The following is a 17,384-nucleotide window of genomic DNA, read 5'->3' as shown; positions in this document are numbered from 1 at the left end:
AAATTACAGCCTGGGTTTCAGCATCTCTTAGACTGAGTCTGATATCGCAGATAAAATAATCTACCTGCAGACACTGATGTTACTTCTAATAAAGGCTTCAAAAGCGAAGTCAGGATCAAAGATTACGGCAGAATCTCAAACCTGAGGTAAAGCTGAGGATCAGCCAGGCTGAGCGGTGAAGGGAAGACTATTCTCTCTGCTGAAAGAGAGGAAGTGCAGTTTGTCAGTGTCGCTTTTGCCCAGAGCCCGACTTTCTTTGAGTTTCTTCCCTGTCTGTTTGCGTCAGGCTTCCTTGGATTGTGTTCGGGACCGAGGTCTGAGGAAGCACATGCTCTCCTCTTTTGTTTTCTGCTCCTTGAGGTTTGGTTGTTGTGATTGTCGCGCTGCTCCGGTCTCTTTCTCTATGAAGCTGCTATAAACAGTGCGTCCGTCATGTCAGCTCTTATGAGGTCTCACTGCCACCAATTATTTTTCTAGCCATGCAGAAACTCGGAAACTGGGGAATAACTCGCCTAGAAATGAGATTAAAACATTGATCACTTCACACACAATTGGGTCAGCCAGGACTTTTTGATTTTGGTTTTATGTGCTTCAGAATTTCTCAGAATAAATGTCTTTACATGTCCCTACATAAACACAAGTCTGACGCTTTAACTACTCAGCCATCATGGTTAATGTATAAAGTGTTGGATGGATTTGGTTCTGCTTTGCCCTGCTGTGTATACAAAACTCCATACTGTATATAGGATATTTAAATATGACAGAGTATGAACCCATCATATGTAATGTTTTATCTAGTTGAGATGGAAGCAATCTACATTAAGTAAACAAGCTGTGTGTGTGAATTTGAAGGTGAAGGTCTAAATAAGCTGAGTGCATTCATTGGCAGGGTGTAAACAAATAATTGGACATTTAGTGCAGATTTGTATAAACAGTAGTTTATTAGTGTCTGTAAATACAGAACACAATAAAGCTATGAAGCTAAAGCTGTGTTTCTTTGCTGCCCCCTTTAGGACCCTACTGTAATCGCACATGGGATGGATGGCTGTGTTGGGGCGACTCGTCTCCAGGGACGGCAGTGCAGAACTGTCCCAACTACTTCCAGGACTTCGATCCCGCTGGTGAGCCTCTGGAAATTACCAAAGCCATTTTGCTCAGTTTACTGACTTTAAGCTGGGGTGCATCTTTGGACCAAGAGAGACAGGGTGATCACCGCCCACATCTGTGGTGTTGTGGAAGTGAAACCTGTAATACTACAGATTGAACCCATTTCGCCTTCAGCTGTAATCCAGGTTCTGTTTAGGATTTGGGAACTGCTTCAACTGCTGGTATTACAGAACACTTACAGAACACTTGATCCAACATATATACATTCCATTAAGCCTTTTCCTGCAAATATACTATATTGCTTTGAAAATGCTATAGAGGACTGTACTGTCATATATAATCATACAACTTTAATCAGAATTCCAATAATTTACCAGGAGTGCTGTTGAAACCAATGCAGACATACTATGTCCACTGGATCTTAGCCAAGTAGCCATTCTATTAAACACCTAATGTGTTGGTTGGAGCTAAATCTGTCCCTACAGTGTCCTGCAGTGTAAAGTTCTAGATACAACACTACAAGATTTTTCAGTCTTGATTTGGTTACAGTTGCTTTAAAATAGTCTCTAATCTAAACTGCTCTCTCAGAAAAAGTGACCAAAGTGTGCAACCCAGACGGTCAGTGGTTCCGACACCCAGACAGCAACCGTCTTTGGTCCAACTACACCCTGTGCAGCGCCTACACCAAAGAGAAAGTCTCGGTAGGATCAATTTAACGTGTTGTTTATGTAGACTGTAAAAATGAATAAACACAACTCTGATATAGTAACTGATTACAAACTCTATTCAGTCAAAAGTTCTCATAATTCACATTTTTTACTTCTGCATCTCAGTTTGGGAAACAATACCTATTGACTTAAGCCTCAAAATCATTAGGAAATGAGTTGCAGATTAAGTTGATTCAGTGGTTTATAAGATGCTTAATTCCTTATACTTGAACATTTTATTTTTTATTCCAATCTGCAGGTTAGAATTCCCCTATTAAATTGATAGGCCTTCCTGACTGTGATGTCCTGTAATATCAAAGGAATTCGAACTTATGACCATCTGTCTTACTAAGCATTGCCTTAGACAGTTTAACTACTCTAGAGTTGTAAGGTCAAGTTCATTTTCTTGTCCAATAAAAAATAAAAAAGACAGGAAAAGATCATTTTAAAAGTGTTGTAACAATGTTCAGTCTGATTTTACAACCTAATAGTGATTATTAGTGTGAGAAAATCATCATAAGATTAAGGTCATAAGATATATATAAAACAATATATTATTTAGCTAGGAGGGCAACAATATTTTAGCTCTTTTTGCGGCTCAACTACAAATTGTGAATTACAGAAACATTTAAGTAACTAACATTAATATGAACTAATATTTTTACAGTAAACTTTTTGATATTTGTAATGAAGGTGTGGTTATCTCCAATGTAGTTTTTACCTTCGCTTTCTTTTTTAAAGCATAATTTCCATCCAAAAACTCAACGCATCTCTAATCAGCAGCAGTCTGTCTGACTGCCTGATTACCTTACATAACAGGTGCATAACCTGCTGCCAGTGAAAGTGAATTATAGAGGATAATTGAAGGCTATTACAGCATTTCACAGATGCAGAAACTAGTGAATGAATGTATTCTCACATGTTATTTTCTTCTTTCTGTAGGTTGCATTCACCATGTACTATCTGGTGGTGGTGGGTCATGTGCTCTCTTTGGTCTCTTTAGTCATATCCATCTTCATTTTCTCCTACTTCAAGTGAGTAAATTGAAAGGAGAGCATGGTACTTTATAAATAGCCTGTAGAGTCGAGTAGAGTGGAGTAATGTAGAAAACATTCAGCGGAACGTTTAATAACCATTATTAAACGCTTAAAAGAAGAAAAAAGGGAAAATAATTATTTTTGTAATTAATACGTTTTTGTTTTTTTTTCTTTTAATCTATTGACATCACTAATTCCCCCATATCAAATATGGTTCTTTATAAAATAAAAAATAGTTCTTGTATGACATCACTTAAAAAACTCTTTAAAGCTCTTTTGTTTTTAGGAGTTGACTGATGTTAATCAGAAGTTGCAATCATTTTTTTTTTTTTTTTTTTTAGGTGTTTAAGCTGCCAAAGGATCTCTCTCCATAAGAATATGTTTATGTCCTTCATCCTGAACTCCGTGCTGATGGTGATCTGGTTCACCATGGTCTTCTTTGATGAACAACTGGCTGCTACCAACCCAGTGAGTGTTGGAGTCTATTATACCCGTCCCACCTGCAGGGTCGAGTTTAGAACCCCCCCTTTATCACATGATGTGAAGCTTTTGATTATAGAGCTCTGAGTGTTTACTGGGATTTGATCTCCTTACACTTGATTGGCTGCTGTTAGACAGTTGTGTTACTTTAGAACTGTGAAAATATATTACACTAAAACTCAGTTCTTAATAAATGTACCTGAACACGGATATGGACACACCTTCACAGTAAACAGTCGGTCATATAATTGAATCCAGCAGCCTGACATGTTCAGAAAGTCCCTGAGGACAGTAGGAGAATTTCATTCTGCAGTTATAAACAGTCCTCAGTAAAAGGGGGAGGAGCCACAGACTCATTCACTAATGATTTTGCGTTGTTGACCAAACATTAAGTAGAGATGCAGACATAGAGTATTTAAATTAAATCAACAACCAACCCCTACATCATATACAACACCACCTAGCAACAACATAGCAACCACCTGTGATACCACAGCTACAGTTAAGCAACTCTGTAGTAACCACTTGTGGTTAGCATAGCAAACATCTGGCAACATCATTAAAATTACCTAGATAACTCCTGGCTATACCATATCAACCATTCTGATTATTTCATGAAATACACATTTCTAATGTAAGCTATCATTACTTACTCTATGTGTGTATGTGTGTGTGTATGTGTGTGTGTGTGTGTGTGTGTATGTGTGTGTGTATGTGTGTGTGTGTGTGTGTGTGTGTGTGTGTGTGTATGTGTGTGTGTATGTGTGTGTGTGTGTTAAATTCCCGTTACTAGATCGGCTGTAAAATCTTAGCCAGTTTGATTCATTACACGTTTTGCTCGAACTACTTCTGGATGCTGTGTGAGGGGATCTACCTGCACACTCTGATCATCGTGGCCGTGTTCGTGGGGGAGCAGCAGCTGGGGTGGTACTACCTGCTCGGCTGGGGTGAGTAATCAGATCTTTCTGATCCGTTTGATTCAGACGTTTTAATCTGATTCTCTGATTCTGAACTGGTTAGAAGGTTCAAGCAGGACGATAAATATCAACAAAGCACTGAAAGCAGGATGAGATACAGCAGTCACTGTTTATATTACTGACAGGACTTTCATTTAAGGAGGACTGAATTCGTTAGCATCTCATTTCCTTCCCCATCTCTGTTCCCCCTGGATTCTAATGAAGTTTGGATTTATCTCATTTCTCTTCTTCTCCTCCTGCAGGATTTCCAGTTATTCCGGCTGTAATTCACGCTGTGGCTCGGCTGCTCTTCTATGATGATCAGTAAGTGACCAAGTTTCTGTTAAACAGGAATGGATGGGTCGTCAGTTTTGGCACACCTTAAATTCTACCGCCCACCATTATCATAGAGTACTACAGCAACCACCTGAGACATCATGCCAACCACTTATAATATCATAGCAGTCACTTTGCTACACTGTACCTCCACTTATCAACACCCTATCAACCCCTGGAAATGTCACAGCAACCACCTAAGAAATATATATTTCTTGTTTAATAGATTGCCTCTGTGCACAACCACTATTACGTGACAGAAGTGTAGATTTTCACCTTTAATTAAAATATTGCATTTTACATTGTCCCTCAATTTCACAGGATCAAACGTTATTAAACAAAGTAATGTATAAAATAATTATTATTTTCAATATTAATAATTTACAATAAATGTCTGCCTAAAATCTAAAACCCATGAACATCATTAAATTTTGAATTTCCTGGTCATCAGTCAGTCGTCCTCGTTACCTTTGAGGCTGTGAAAAAACTCACGGCTGCAAAAACTAAACGGCTCAAGTGAGATTTCAGAATTACAGAATTCAATAATGAACATGCCCATCCCATCAGTCTTCATGTGTATATACTGTCATTTACTGTAGTTTTATGTGTATATACTGTAGTTTACTGTAGTTTTATGTGTAGATACTGTAGTTTATTGTAGTTTTATGTGTATATACTGTAGTTTACTGTAGTTTTATGTGTAGATACTGTAGTTTACAGCTGCTGGAGTTCTGCAGAGGAATCAGCATTAATGCCTGAGTGGTTTTACTCCATTACACAGTTATTGATGTCTTTCTCCTGGGAGACAGCATTAACATTTTTAATCATTATTACAATCATGATTTATCACAAAATATCACAGTGATTAATACAGTTATTTTTAAACACAAGTGACATAATGTGGGTATAATGCATTCATCTGGTTGTTGTATTGAAAAATGACTGTATTTCAATTATTTAGCTGCTGCAGAAATAAAACAATAATACTGTTTGAACAACTACCCTATTATTGTTATTGTTTGGCCTTTAGGTGCTGGATAAGCAACACAAGTCTGCTCTACATCGTCCATGGTCCCATCCAGGTCGCCCTGGTGGTAAGTATCTAAGCTCCAGAGGTGTCTGAAGTGACAGTTTACTACACACAGGTAATGTCCTCACATGTAACACAAGTGATAGGCTTTAAATCTGAAGTTAAATCAAGGGGTTGATCAGTTATTACGTCTATAATTATAAAGAAGAAAATTTATTTTTGTTGTTGTGACAATGCAATAAATCTTTTAGAAGGTCTGTTCATTTCTCTTTTAAATGGAATGAATTCATGGATGAGCAGCAGAGCTGAGAATGTCCGTTTTGCCCATGAAAAAGTTGCCAGATCTTCTCTGCCTCTGTCTCTGATACTGTCTCCATATATGGCAGTTTGGAGATACTGGTACCAGGGCGTACATTTTTTGGAAACACCAGGAGCAGAACCTTCTGATCACAGATTCTGCACCTGGAGGAACCAGAAGCTCAGAACAGAGTCAATAACAGCAGCAAAATAAACAGTTTGACAGAGAAGATTTTGCCATGTAAAATAGAAATGAACAGACTTTCCAACAGTATAAGATTTATTACCAAGAAGCAACAAAGAAATAATCTAGTGAACACAAATATTTAGTCTGTCTGCTCAGTTTATATTCTCCTGAGACCTGCCAATCCATTTTTGTTCTCTATTAAATTATCTAAACCCTTTTGTCTGAGTATCAGAAGGATATGTACCGTATTACGTACGTATTACTCCGCGACGCTCCTGACAACGGTAGCCGCAACGCTCCGACAGACCATAATATTATGTTGAAGCACAGCAAGTACGTATTACTCCGCGACGCTCCTGACAACGGTAGCCGCAACGCTCCGACAGACCATAATATTATGTTGAAGCACAGCAAGTACGTATTACTCCGCGAGGCTTCTGACTATAATAGCGTGTTGTGCCGAATTCGGTGAATAAAACGGTTTTAAAACAGAGATAAAGATTGGATAAGTTTCATTTCTGGATGAAGTGATTTCCAGCGCTGTTTGGATATAACTGTGGATTACAGGAGACTGGATTGATGGATTCTCTTTAGTCTGGACGCGTTTTGAAGGTAGGACCTGTGGCTGAGCGCGGGTGTGTGTTCGGGGGGTGGCGGCAGTGACCGGAGGTTACCCCAGGACAAAAGGAGAGCCTTTTATTACTGGAAACATGCGCTCTGACGCAGCTCTAATTCATGAAACATACATCCTACAGTAAAAGCACAGTTCTGGAATCCGGAGAGCCAGACGGTTCGAATGGTGTATGACATGACCGCATTCGATGAAATATGGACGAACGATAAACGCAAATATGAGAGTTTCGGGCATATTTCGCCCTAAATGTTTATTTTCTGAAAGGATATTCCGCTAAATAGGCTAAATAGCTCAAAAGCAGAGATTCTAAGCTTTAAAATGGTATATTGGATGTCTATATTGAACCTGTAACTGTTCATAACTATTCAGAAACACAGCCAGTTATGAAATATTAAATATTTCTGGCCCGCCGGTGGGCCAGCGCGTGTTAAGAGGTTAACTTTACTTAGAAGTGGGCGCTAAAAAGAAACAGTTTGTGCTATTACCCCAGAACGGGTGGAAAGGAAAGTTTACCGGCACCTTGTTCTGGCCACGGAGCTACAGTGGAAACTAGCTACCCTGAGCCACAGCCGAGAGGCAGTACGGCAGTCAAAGGTAACCGCACGCTAGCCCAAGAGGGGGATCTTTTTCTGGCGTGGGTGAGGAATTCTGCACAACAGAGCGCCGTGTACCACATAAAAATCGAGGTCAGTAAACACAAGCAAAATCCATACACAAGGCGCACTGCATTATAAGGCGCAATGACGATTTTTGGGAAAAAATAAGTATTTTAAGTGCGCCTTATAGCCCGAAAAATACGGTAGTTATTACTGAGCGGACACAGTTTTACTTATTAATCACCTTTTTTGAACATTAAAAAAAATCACTTTCAGCATAAATTTTATATTTTTATATTTGATCGGGATAGAGGAGAATAAAATACTCCAGTTTGAGCTGTTGAGCAGTAGAACTGTGTTCTCTGGAATGATTTAGAGTTAGGGAGTTAGGGATCATCCAACATCCAAACCTCACTAATACTCTTGTTGCTGAATGCAATCAAATACTCACAGCAATGTGTAAGCCCTCCCTGGACTCTACACTACAGTCTATGTTCCTGTAGTTAATGTCTCTCTGCCTCCTGCAGGTAAACCTGTTCTTTCTGCTGAATATCGTGCGAGTTTTGATCACTAAGCTCAGAGTGACCCACCAGACCGAGTCCAGCGTCTACATGAAGGCTGTGCGTGCCACCCTCATCCTGGTGCCCCTAATGGGTGCCCACTTTATACTGGTGCCGCTGCAGCCTGAAGGGAGGCTGTCGAAAGCTGTTTACGAATTCTTCATGAATATATTTACGCATTTTCAGGTAGGTGAACAGCACTTAGCCAACAGTCAGTAAGAAAGTTAATAAAAATCATTGCTAATTTCTAATCCAATTTAATTTATTTTCTTCTTTTCTCTTTTACTCTTTTTCTCCTTTTTGTTTTCTCTTATTTTCAGTCTTCTATTCTTTCTTCAACACTTTTTTTTGTCTCTTCTCCTTTCTTTCCTTCTGTTTTTGTAAAGATCACAAGATGGGGGCAACAGGCCTAACCAACATCACCTGCCTGCCTTTAAACACAGCACTGTGCGTGTTTGTGTGGTTGTCTTTGTGTGTTTTTGTGTGTAGTTGTGTTTGTTTGTGGTTATGTTTGTGCGTGTGTAGTTGTGTTTGTGTAGTTTTGTTAGTGTGGTTGTCTGTGTGTAGTTGAGTGGTTGTCTGTGTGTAGTTGTGTTTGTGTGGTTGTGTGTGTTTGTGTGGTTGTGTTTGTGTAGTTGTGTGTTTGTGTAGTTGTGTTTGTGTAGTTGTGTAGTTGTGTGTGTAGTTGTGTTTGTTTGTGGTTATGTTTGTGCATGTGTAGTTGTGTTTGTGTAGTTTTGTTAGTGTGGTTGTCTGTGTGTAGTTGTGTTTGTGTGGTTGTGTGTGTTTGTGTGGTTGTGTAGTTGTGTTTGTGTAGTTGTGTGTGTGTAGTTGTGTTTGTGTAGTTGTGTGTGTGTGTGTGTTTGTAGTTGTGTTTGTGTAGTTGTGTGTGTGTGTGTGTGTAGTTGTGTTTGTGTAGTTGTGTTTGTGTAGTTGTGTGTGTGTGTGTGTAGTTGTGTTTGTGTAGTTTTGTGTTTGTGTAGTTGTGTTTGTGTAGTTGTGTGTGTGTGTGTGTGTGTAGTTGTGTTTGTGTAGTTGTGTGTGTGTGTGTGTGTAGTTGTGTGTGTGTGTGTGTGTGTGTGTAGTTGTGTTTGTGTAGTTGGTTGTTGTGTGTGTGTGTAGTTGTGTGTGTAGTTGTGTGTGTGTGTGTAGTTGTGTGTGTAGTTGTGTGTGTGTGTGTAGTTGTGTGTGCGTGTGTGTGTAGTTGTGTGTGTGTGTGTAGTTGTGTGTGTGTGTGTGTGTGTAGTTGTGTGTGTGTGTGTGTGTGTGTGTAGTTGTGTTGTGTAGTTGTGTGTGTGTGTGTGTGTGTGTAGTTGTGTTGTGTAGTTGTGTGTGTGTGTGTGTGTGTAGTTGTGTAGTTGTGTGTGTGTGTGTGTGTAGTTGTGTAGTTGTGTGTGTGTGTGTGTGTGTGTGTAGTTGTGTGTGTGTGTGTGTAGTTGTGTGTGTGTGTGTGTGTGTGTAGTTGTGTGTGTGTGTGTAGTTGTGTGTGTGTGTGTGTGTAGTTGTGTGTGTGTGTGTGTGTGTGTAGTTGTGTGTGTGTTTGTGTAGTTGTGTTGTGTAGTTGTGTGTGTGTGTGTGTGTAGTTGTGTAGTTGTGTGTGTGTGTGTGTGTAGTTGTGTGTGTGTGTGTGTGTGTGTGTGTGTGTAGTTGTGTGTGTGTGTGTAGTTGTGTAGTTGTGTGTGTGTGTGTGTGTGTAGTTGTGTGTGTGTGTGTGTAGTTGTGTGTGTGTGTGTGTGTGTGTGTGTGTGTAGTTGTGTGTGTGTGTGTAGTTGTGTGTGTGTGTGTGTGTAGTTGTGTTGTGTAGTTGTGTGTGTGTGTGTGTGTAGTTGTGTGTGTGTGTGTAGTTGTGTGTGTGTGTGTGTGTGTGTGTAGTTGTGTGTGTGTGTGTAGTTGTGTGTGTGTGTGTGTGTGTGTGTGTAGTTGTGTGTGTGTGTGTGTGTGTGTAGTTGTGTTGTGTAGTTGTGTGTGTGTGTGTGTGTGTGGTTGTGTTGTGTAGTTGTGTGTGTGTGTGTGTGTGTGTGTGTGTGTAGTTGTGTTGTGTAGTTGTGTGTGTGTGTGTGTGTGTGTGTAGTTGTGTTGTGTAGTTGTGTGTGTGTGTGTGTGTGTGTAGTTGTGTTGTGTAGTTGTGTGTGTGTGTGTGTGTAGTTGTGTAGTTGTGTGTGTGTGTGTGTAGTTGTGTAGTTGTGTGTGTGTGTGTGTGTGTGTAGTTGTGTGGAATGAAGGCTGATCCTCTTCTCTCTTTCTGTTTTCCCTTTCAGTTGATCAGTTTTTTTTATTGTTTGTTGGAGAAACATGTTAAATTTTCTCTTCTCTTTTCTGATTGATTTTCTTCTTCATTTCTTTTCTTTCTTCTTTCTCAACTCTTTTCCTAAAAGGAATATTCCCAAAGGCAGCAGTGCTGACATCTTCTCATCTGTTTCTTTCTCCATAGGGGTTACTTGTTGCCATCATCTTCTGTTTCAGTAACGGGGAGGTACGTACTGATGTCTGTATTTCTATGTAATGAATTTTGGAGATGATGGCATAATGATTCTAGTTTAAAAGGCATGATAGACATTGTATTCCAGGAATCAGGAATGTCTTTAGATAAGCTACAGTTAATAAAACATTTTATACTGTACATCCCAGCACAGGTAGAGCTACCTGTTCAGCATTTCTGCTTGACACACCTCTGTTGGTTCTGCATCGCTGGCACTTAGAACTGAGATGATAAATCATACTTTTCCTTTTTTCTAGTTGGTTAGCATGCTATGCTTTGGGTCTTTTTGTAAATTATGAAGGAGTTTTGTGGCATTTCTGATCAGGAGCACAAAGTACACTTTGGCATGCCTCACTTTTCCATTCTCACTTTTATCTCACATCTTGTTTACTCATTTATTCACTGTTGTAATCTTTTTCTGTCTTTTATTAACATTCATAAGAATACATACGCAAACATTCACTGTTTCACATGGCCGTTTCCCAAGGTTTGTTTGCTTCATCTCAGTGGTTCTGCTTGTACTTTTCTTCCCCAGGCTGGCAAGTGCTCCACATTGCCTCTCCAAAGATTTATACATGCAGTGCCCATAAAAACAACAAAGGAAAAGAAAAGCACAAAACTGAATTATTACAGAATTCACACACCCAGACTGTCTCTCCCATACAGAACTCCACAGAGAAAGATGTTTAAGTTTGAGGAGAAAGAGGAATGAGGCAAGTTGTTTAAAGTGGGGGAAGCTTTTAAAGCACACAGAGTAAGAATAAAACTAGGCTGTGTTTTCCTCCTTTTGTTGAGATCAGAGCTTTGTCTGAGCTGTCTGTGGTTCGGTTCTTTAGTATACCCTGATTTGTTCTTCCAGTTTCTAATAGTTAAGTGGGCCTGAACAACACTTTATTCCAGTTTAATGGCTGAAACAAACACATACACACATTCTTAGACACTTCACAGATTCCATTACGTCCTAATACAATTACTTCAGAGTTGGCTGAGGTGTTTTGGGAAAAGTGATGTATTTTCTCTACTGCTGACAGAGAAATGTCCTTAATAGAATCTGATTTAGCTCAGTAAAGCATTTGTACTCAAAGAAACAACTTTAAATTCTCTGTAATAGGGAGATACTATCATAGCTAGCCCAGCCTAAAACACTGGTAACTGCATTGGACAATTTTGGTTAAGCAGGCAGGATGATGCTGGTAAGAATGCTGATGAAAACCGCATGTCCACATGATTTTTTTTTACTTTTTACTATTTTTATTTTGAGTGCAGGTTCTTTATGTCTCAGCTTGTCCAGTAATGCATGTGTAAAACTTGTCCTTTAGTCTTGGCTCAAAGCACAAACTGTACTTTCTCCTCTAGGATTAGCCCAGGGGTAGCACTGGAATAAAACAGTCCGCTTGAACACAGTGGTAAAAACAAAGAATCAGGTTAAAGTAATCAATTCATGCTCCCTTAATTTAGGCCTGAATTGACATCCCAGCGTAATGGATCTTATCTAGGCATTCCAAATGCTTGACAAAATGTTTTTCAAAATCTGCCGTATTGCACTGTTTTCATTAAGTCCCGAAACAAGCTACACACAAGGATTCAAACATAGAAGCTTAAAGCTACGCAAACTGGGGATATAATGCATTTCATATTGCATTGCAACTGCATTCTGAGCATTGCAACAGGGGGCACTAAAAGTAAGTTGTCTTGTACACCTGACATGCTTCTTTTCTTGTAATTCCGCAATTATTTTTCCTCTATTGCCCCCTATCTGCCACAGTAACTTATGAATGCACATTTAGTTTGTTTAGAGCTTTGGCTTGGAAATGAAATATGTGTTTGTGTCTTTATGTAAAGTATGTTTTGGACCTAACTGCACTGTTTCTGTCTAGTTGTTTTATGGTAGTCAGAAATTATGCTGCTGCTAGATCTTGGGTTATATGTGTGTGGAGCCTCCTTTATTTGAATGTGGATGTGATTTCTGACAGTCATTTGCCTTTAATACCCACTGGACTGTCCACTGTGGGTGTTATGCCTTTTGCTTTCACATGACTCTTTGCATGTTGTATGTGTTGTATGTTGCCATTGTACCTCATTATACCTGTGGTTGCTGTGTTTCAGGTGCAGTCAGCTATAAGACGTAAATCTGCTCAGTACAGAGCTCAGTGGAGGAGGCGTCTGGTCACCACCGACTCCCACTGTACCTACCACACCAACTCCTCCATCACCGAAACCAGCCGGGTCACGTTCAACCTGGACCACGCCCCGCTGGGCACAGAGGATGAGAAGATACACTCCAGCGTACAGTCACTGAATGGCCAGAGCAACGGCAAGCGCTGCTACAACGGAAGCCAAGAGACCCCCATAATGCTGGAGTCATCTGACATCTAACTTCACAGTTAAGAGGAACAGAGACTGTTCCACATCGCATCTCTGGTTGGATTGCTCCACGAGATACGCTTCACCCAAAACTGAAAAGAGTGAATGGAAGGTGGGGAGGATTAGCATGATGTGTGTACTGCTAATCAGCATTTTTGGGGATTAGAATTCATTAAAGGTTTTGGAGAAAGTATACATTTATTACTACACAGCACAAATTAAGTTACTCAGTTTGGTATTCAGAGTTTGCTGCCTTAGTTTTGCACTGGGGCTGATGAATAATGGACTCCACTATTTTTTTAGCTGTTACTCTTTTAGCTGTTTTTGTCCATTTTTATAGATTGAATTGTTTTAACACAGAAACTACTCTACAATGCCACAGAATGCATGTATTGCTTTTATGTATTGTGTTCATTAATGGTAAAATTAGTATGTGACTGCTAAAGTGGTCCAGATTGTTTTAGAGGTAAAAATGCACAAATTAGGCTTTAGTCTTGGCATGGATTCCCATTTGCTGCCCTGGTATTTGAATTGCCGTGTGCCAAGTTTGAGCTTCACTTATGTAGGCACTGCAGAAATAGCTCTGGGCATCAGGCCTGGTTTCACTAGCAACCTGTGTTTCCATAACTACCAGAACTAGAAGAGCTGCTCTCCAGTATCAACAACACCATTCATTCATGCATTGACTGCATGAACTGTGTATCTAAAGTTTGAATCACATGTCATGCATTATCTACATCAGCACCTGAAGCCAGAGAGAGCACAAGTGGTGATGGTGATCTCTCCTCCATTGTGATGCTGTTGGCTGTGGATCTGATGCTTTGCTCCAAGTGCATTAGATACTTAATTAAATTTCAATGAAAGCAGCCTGATTTTACATGTATGTAGTTTCAATATTGGCCAGTTTTAGAGTTTTGGTTCTGGACTGAGGAACATTATGAGAAACATTATAGTTTAAGGTCCACAGTTTATAAGTGAAATACGGTGGAATTTTTTTCCCCTTTTAGCAAGTGTATTTCAAATGATTAAACAACTCATCATGGCATAAGGCCATGATTTAGGCTACTTACAAAGTAAACTACATTGGATACATTTAGAAGAATTGGAAAACTATAAATTAGTTTTTATAGCATTTCATTGTATGAAAGTAAGACGTCAACAACTCAATCAGCAATTGTTCGTTTAGGAAGTGACAGTACTGCATCTACAGCATATTAGGTTTTTTTCTGAATTGATTGGGTTTTGATTCCAGTTCAGAATCTGTACACCCCCTCCGAATAAAGGACAGCTGGAGCTCAAAGTCATTATCTACCCTATTCACAGAAGAAATATAAAAATTTAAAGGTAAATTAAAACATCATACAATAAAATTTAGAAATGTGAACAAAGTTATGTTTGGTTTCACAATGTTAGGTTTCTTTTTTAACAGATATTTTGGTGTTAAACACATTGATTTCAGGGGACTTTGAACTGTTTTATTGCAAATGGCAATCATAGCACACGATCTAATATGGAAAACAAAACAAAAACAAATTTAACAATCAAACTTGAATTAAAATTTTTATCAAACTTAATTTATCTTACCTGTAATGCAATCATTCAGCTAGGAAATGTTGGATATCTGAACTTAAATGCTAGGTCTCCACTGTTAACAAATACAGGGTCAAACTTATCTCTGTAAACACAACCCCTAAAACATCCCTTATCCTTTATGGACTAGAACCTGATGTAATTTCCTTTAGACAAAATAGACTTCACATAGCTAAATGCGTTTTCAGTTTTAGTTTACATAAAGTGTGTATATTTTGTTTCTTTTTAAATATATATTGATGAAATATTAATTGTTGCAAGGAGATTTGTGACATTCTTTAGGGTTTGTTAGAAATTTTAGCATCTCTAATATTCTAAACTAAAGAATATTTTATGAACGAACAACTGCTTATATCTAAGTAACAATTATTGCAGCGTATTTCTGTTAAAGAACGATGTCTAACTGTTTCTACATCACAATAACAGTATGTGCATTTACAGAAGTCACATCACAGGATGCTTTACATGCAATGCCATGTAAATTGAGTCAAACAAGCTTATTTTCTTTGCCATCAGAAGAAGGTTTCATCTGGCCAGTATCGTTTATTTTAACTACAATCTTGGATTGGTGGTGTGCACTTTAATAGTATCATGGCATGTTAGATAGTTCACTAAATCCTTTTACTATCACAATATATATTACAGAAAAAATATTGCACTGTCTTATATTGTGCAGTCTTAATCAAAAATATTACATTTTTAATATAATTTGAACAGTTTGAGTGCTAATGTGTGCTAACATCATAACATGAGTTAACAGAGTCATAACAGAGTTATTGTTTTCCTCATAATGAAAGTGCTCAGTCTCTGAACAGGCAGCGCACACAATCATACCCACATGCAATATATATCTCTGTAAAACCCTGGTTAAAAATTTAGCAGTGCTGCCACATTCAGACGAATACTCTGGTGAATGATTTGAGAACTAATTAAATAAACAAAACAAGAGCTAGTTCATTCTCTGGAAATAAAACTGTTGTTATATAAAACATTTATATTTCTACCATTTAGTTTTAACTCATTTTAACTCAGTCATTAATTATTACTTTTCTAATGCTGTGTTCTGTATGCATATACCTAAAAAGGTGACTCCTGTGAACATCCTGTCAAAAACAGGCTACAACAGTCAGGCTGGGCAATATGTAAAAAATATTTATTTAATTTATTGTGATTTTCATAAGATGATTTCATTCCATACAATATTTGACTTCTGGGGAATTGGGCGAACTGTATTTTAAATAGTGCAATTATTATATATTTCTGGAAAACATGCAGTGTCAATTTTTCCTCTATTGTGTAGCCCAGTCTAGTACAGTGATTTTATTTTTGAAGAAAACATCCTGCATGCCAGCTAACGGTAACAGCTCTAACTATACTTTGTGTAAAGAAATCTTCAGTTGGTTCATGGGCTTCATATCTACAATGAAACTTTTAAAAGCACAGTGTCATATTGCCCACCCCTTCTCTTTTCTGCCATAGCCGTTTATCTTCTAAGAATGCTTGAGATTAGATGTTGCACCATAACTATAATATTACAAGAGCCTTCAAGTAGTAGGTGCTGGCTGATACTGGATAATTAGTTCTCATAGAAAAGTATTCCAGCTGAGGTAATCCAGTTTGTTCTGGAGAGAAGGTAAATGGAGGCCGACTAGCATTATCTTTTAGCCTAGCAAGGTTTCCAGTTTGCTTCCCCTAGCACTCACTTCACACTGGGATGGGTTTGAGCTCCTCTGATCATTAGACCTGGTTCACATAAATGTCAATATTTTCATAATTATCTCTCTGGAGTCTGTAGGTGATGAGCTGCTCAATAACACCTGTTTGCCTTAGGGTATCATCATTGTCTGATTAACTAGGTGTTTTGCTTTTGGATTTGTATATATATACATTTTACACATAATATACATAATATACATTTTAGGGGTGTAAATTCCAGACTAGGGGTTTTGTTTCTTAGGTTCATGGTTTGTCACTTTCATACATTCCATGGATTCTGCATTGACACAAAGCACAAATCTAGTGAAAGAGTGGACTAACATGTACAGGAATTAATGGTGCAATTCTTACCTGCCAGGAATGTTGATTACAGAGCCCAATTTACCCTCAATTTACCATCAATTTGCCCTCATTGACAGTTTACCATTTGTAAATACCAAACATCTTGGTTTTCAAGGGGACTTTCTGTAGGCTTAAACTGTATGCTTTTGTACTGACTGAGTTTTATGCATGAGTGTCCCACCCTGACAAAGGAAGACAATGAGTGGAAGTGAAAATAATGGAATTGTTTTATTACGAGCACCCAGAACTTCTCAGATATGTAATTATTTGGAACATATGTATGTGTATAAACATTTTTGTTGTAAATACTTAAAATAAGCACTTGGTTTTTACACAGACTGCCTGCTCTCATTGTTGGGGAAAGTAGATTTTTTGCTCTCTGTGTGACACACGATAATGAACTACATAATGTTGTATTTGCTTGAATGTTGGTAAAATTGCATAGCAAACATTCCTTGTGAATCTCCACAGAACTGTATTGTAAGCATTCAGTGTTGGTGTAATGTATGTTGTTGATTATAAAAAGCACAATAAATGTTGCACTGGAGATTCACAGCTCTCCACTGGTCACTCCGCAGCTGGGAAGTACATTTGTTCAGTAAATTTAAAGACGTTATGCAAGATCTTCCCGTTTCTTCTTGTTTTATATTTTTGCCAGCCAACTTGGAAATCAACATTATTGCATTGTTGCATTTTCTTCACTGACAGATTAAAAACAACGGGTCCGGCCTGCCTGCAGTTCTGACATGGCCCAAAATACAGAGTGGATAATAGAAGAAATCACAAACATCTAATCACTTGTTACCCTTGATGACAAAACACATTTTAAGTGTTGTGATAGGGAAAAGTAGCATTACAAAATATTTTTTTACAAATTTTACTTCAAATGTATTGCAGGTATGAAATACACTGATGTGTAAATGTTCCTGAAGAAAGTTTACTGTATAAGCATGATTTATTTTGTGC

At 38.4% G+C, this 17,384-nt stretch overlaps 1 protein-coding gene across 2 annotated transcripts in view; it reads left to right on the top strand.

Annotated features, from left to right (window-relative positions):
- calcrl2 (calcitonin receptor-like 2) overlaps nucleotides 1-16,988 on the top strand; it is a 28,497-nt gene extending 11,509 nt beyond the window's left edge. For both annotated transcript variants that reach the window (XM_022676977.2, XM_022676978.2), the window contains exons 4-13: nucleotides 1,014-1,121; nucleotides 1,696-1,808; nucleotides 2,757-2,848; nucleotides 3,193-3,319; nucleotides 4,125-4,278; nucleotides 4,551-4,611; nucleotides 5,654-5,717; nucleotides 7,895-8,113; nucleotides 10,359-10,400; nucleotides 12,513-16,988. In XM_022676977.2, the coding sequence (XP_022532698.1) occupies nucleotides 1,014-1,121; nucleotides 1,696-1,808; nucleotides 2,757-2,848; nucleotides 3,193-3,319; nucleotides 4,125-4,278; nucleotides 4,551-4,611; nucleotides 5,654-5,717; nucleotides 7,895-8,113; nucleotides 10,359-10,400; nucleotides 12,513-12,782 (1,250 nt within the window). In that variant the 3' untranslated portion in view covers nucleotides 12,783-16,988. The remainder of the gene's footprint in view (nucleotides 1-1,013; nucleotides 1,122-1,695; nucleotides 1,809-2,756; nucleotides 2,849-3,192; nucleotides 3,320-4,124; nucleotides 4,279-4,550; nucleotides 4,612-5,653; nucleotides 5,718-7,894; nucleotides 8,114-10,358; nucleotides 10,401-12,512) is intronic.
- The last annotated feature ends 396 nt before the right edge of the window (nucleotides 16,989-17,384 follow it).

This window comes from Astyanax mexicanus, chromosome 13, assembly GCF_023375975.1.
Source record: "Astyanax mexicanus isolate ESR-SI-001 chromosome 13, AstMex3_surface, whole genome shotgun sequence".
Classification (NCBI taxonomy): Eukaryota; Metazoa; Chordata; class Actinopteri; order Characiformes; family Acestrorhamphidae; genus Astyanax; species Astyanax mexicanus.
Note: the sequence above shows the minus strand (reverse complement) of the source record. Positions and strands in the feature narration are given on the sequence as shown.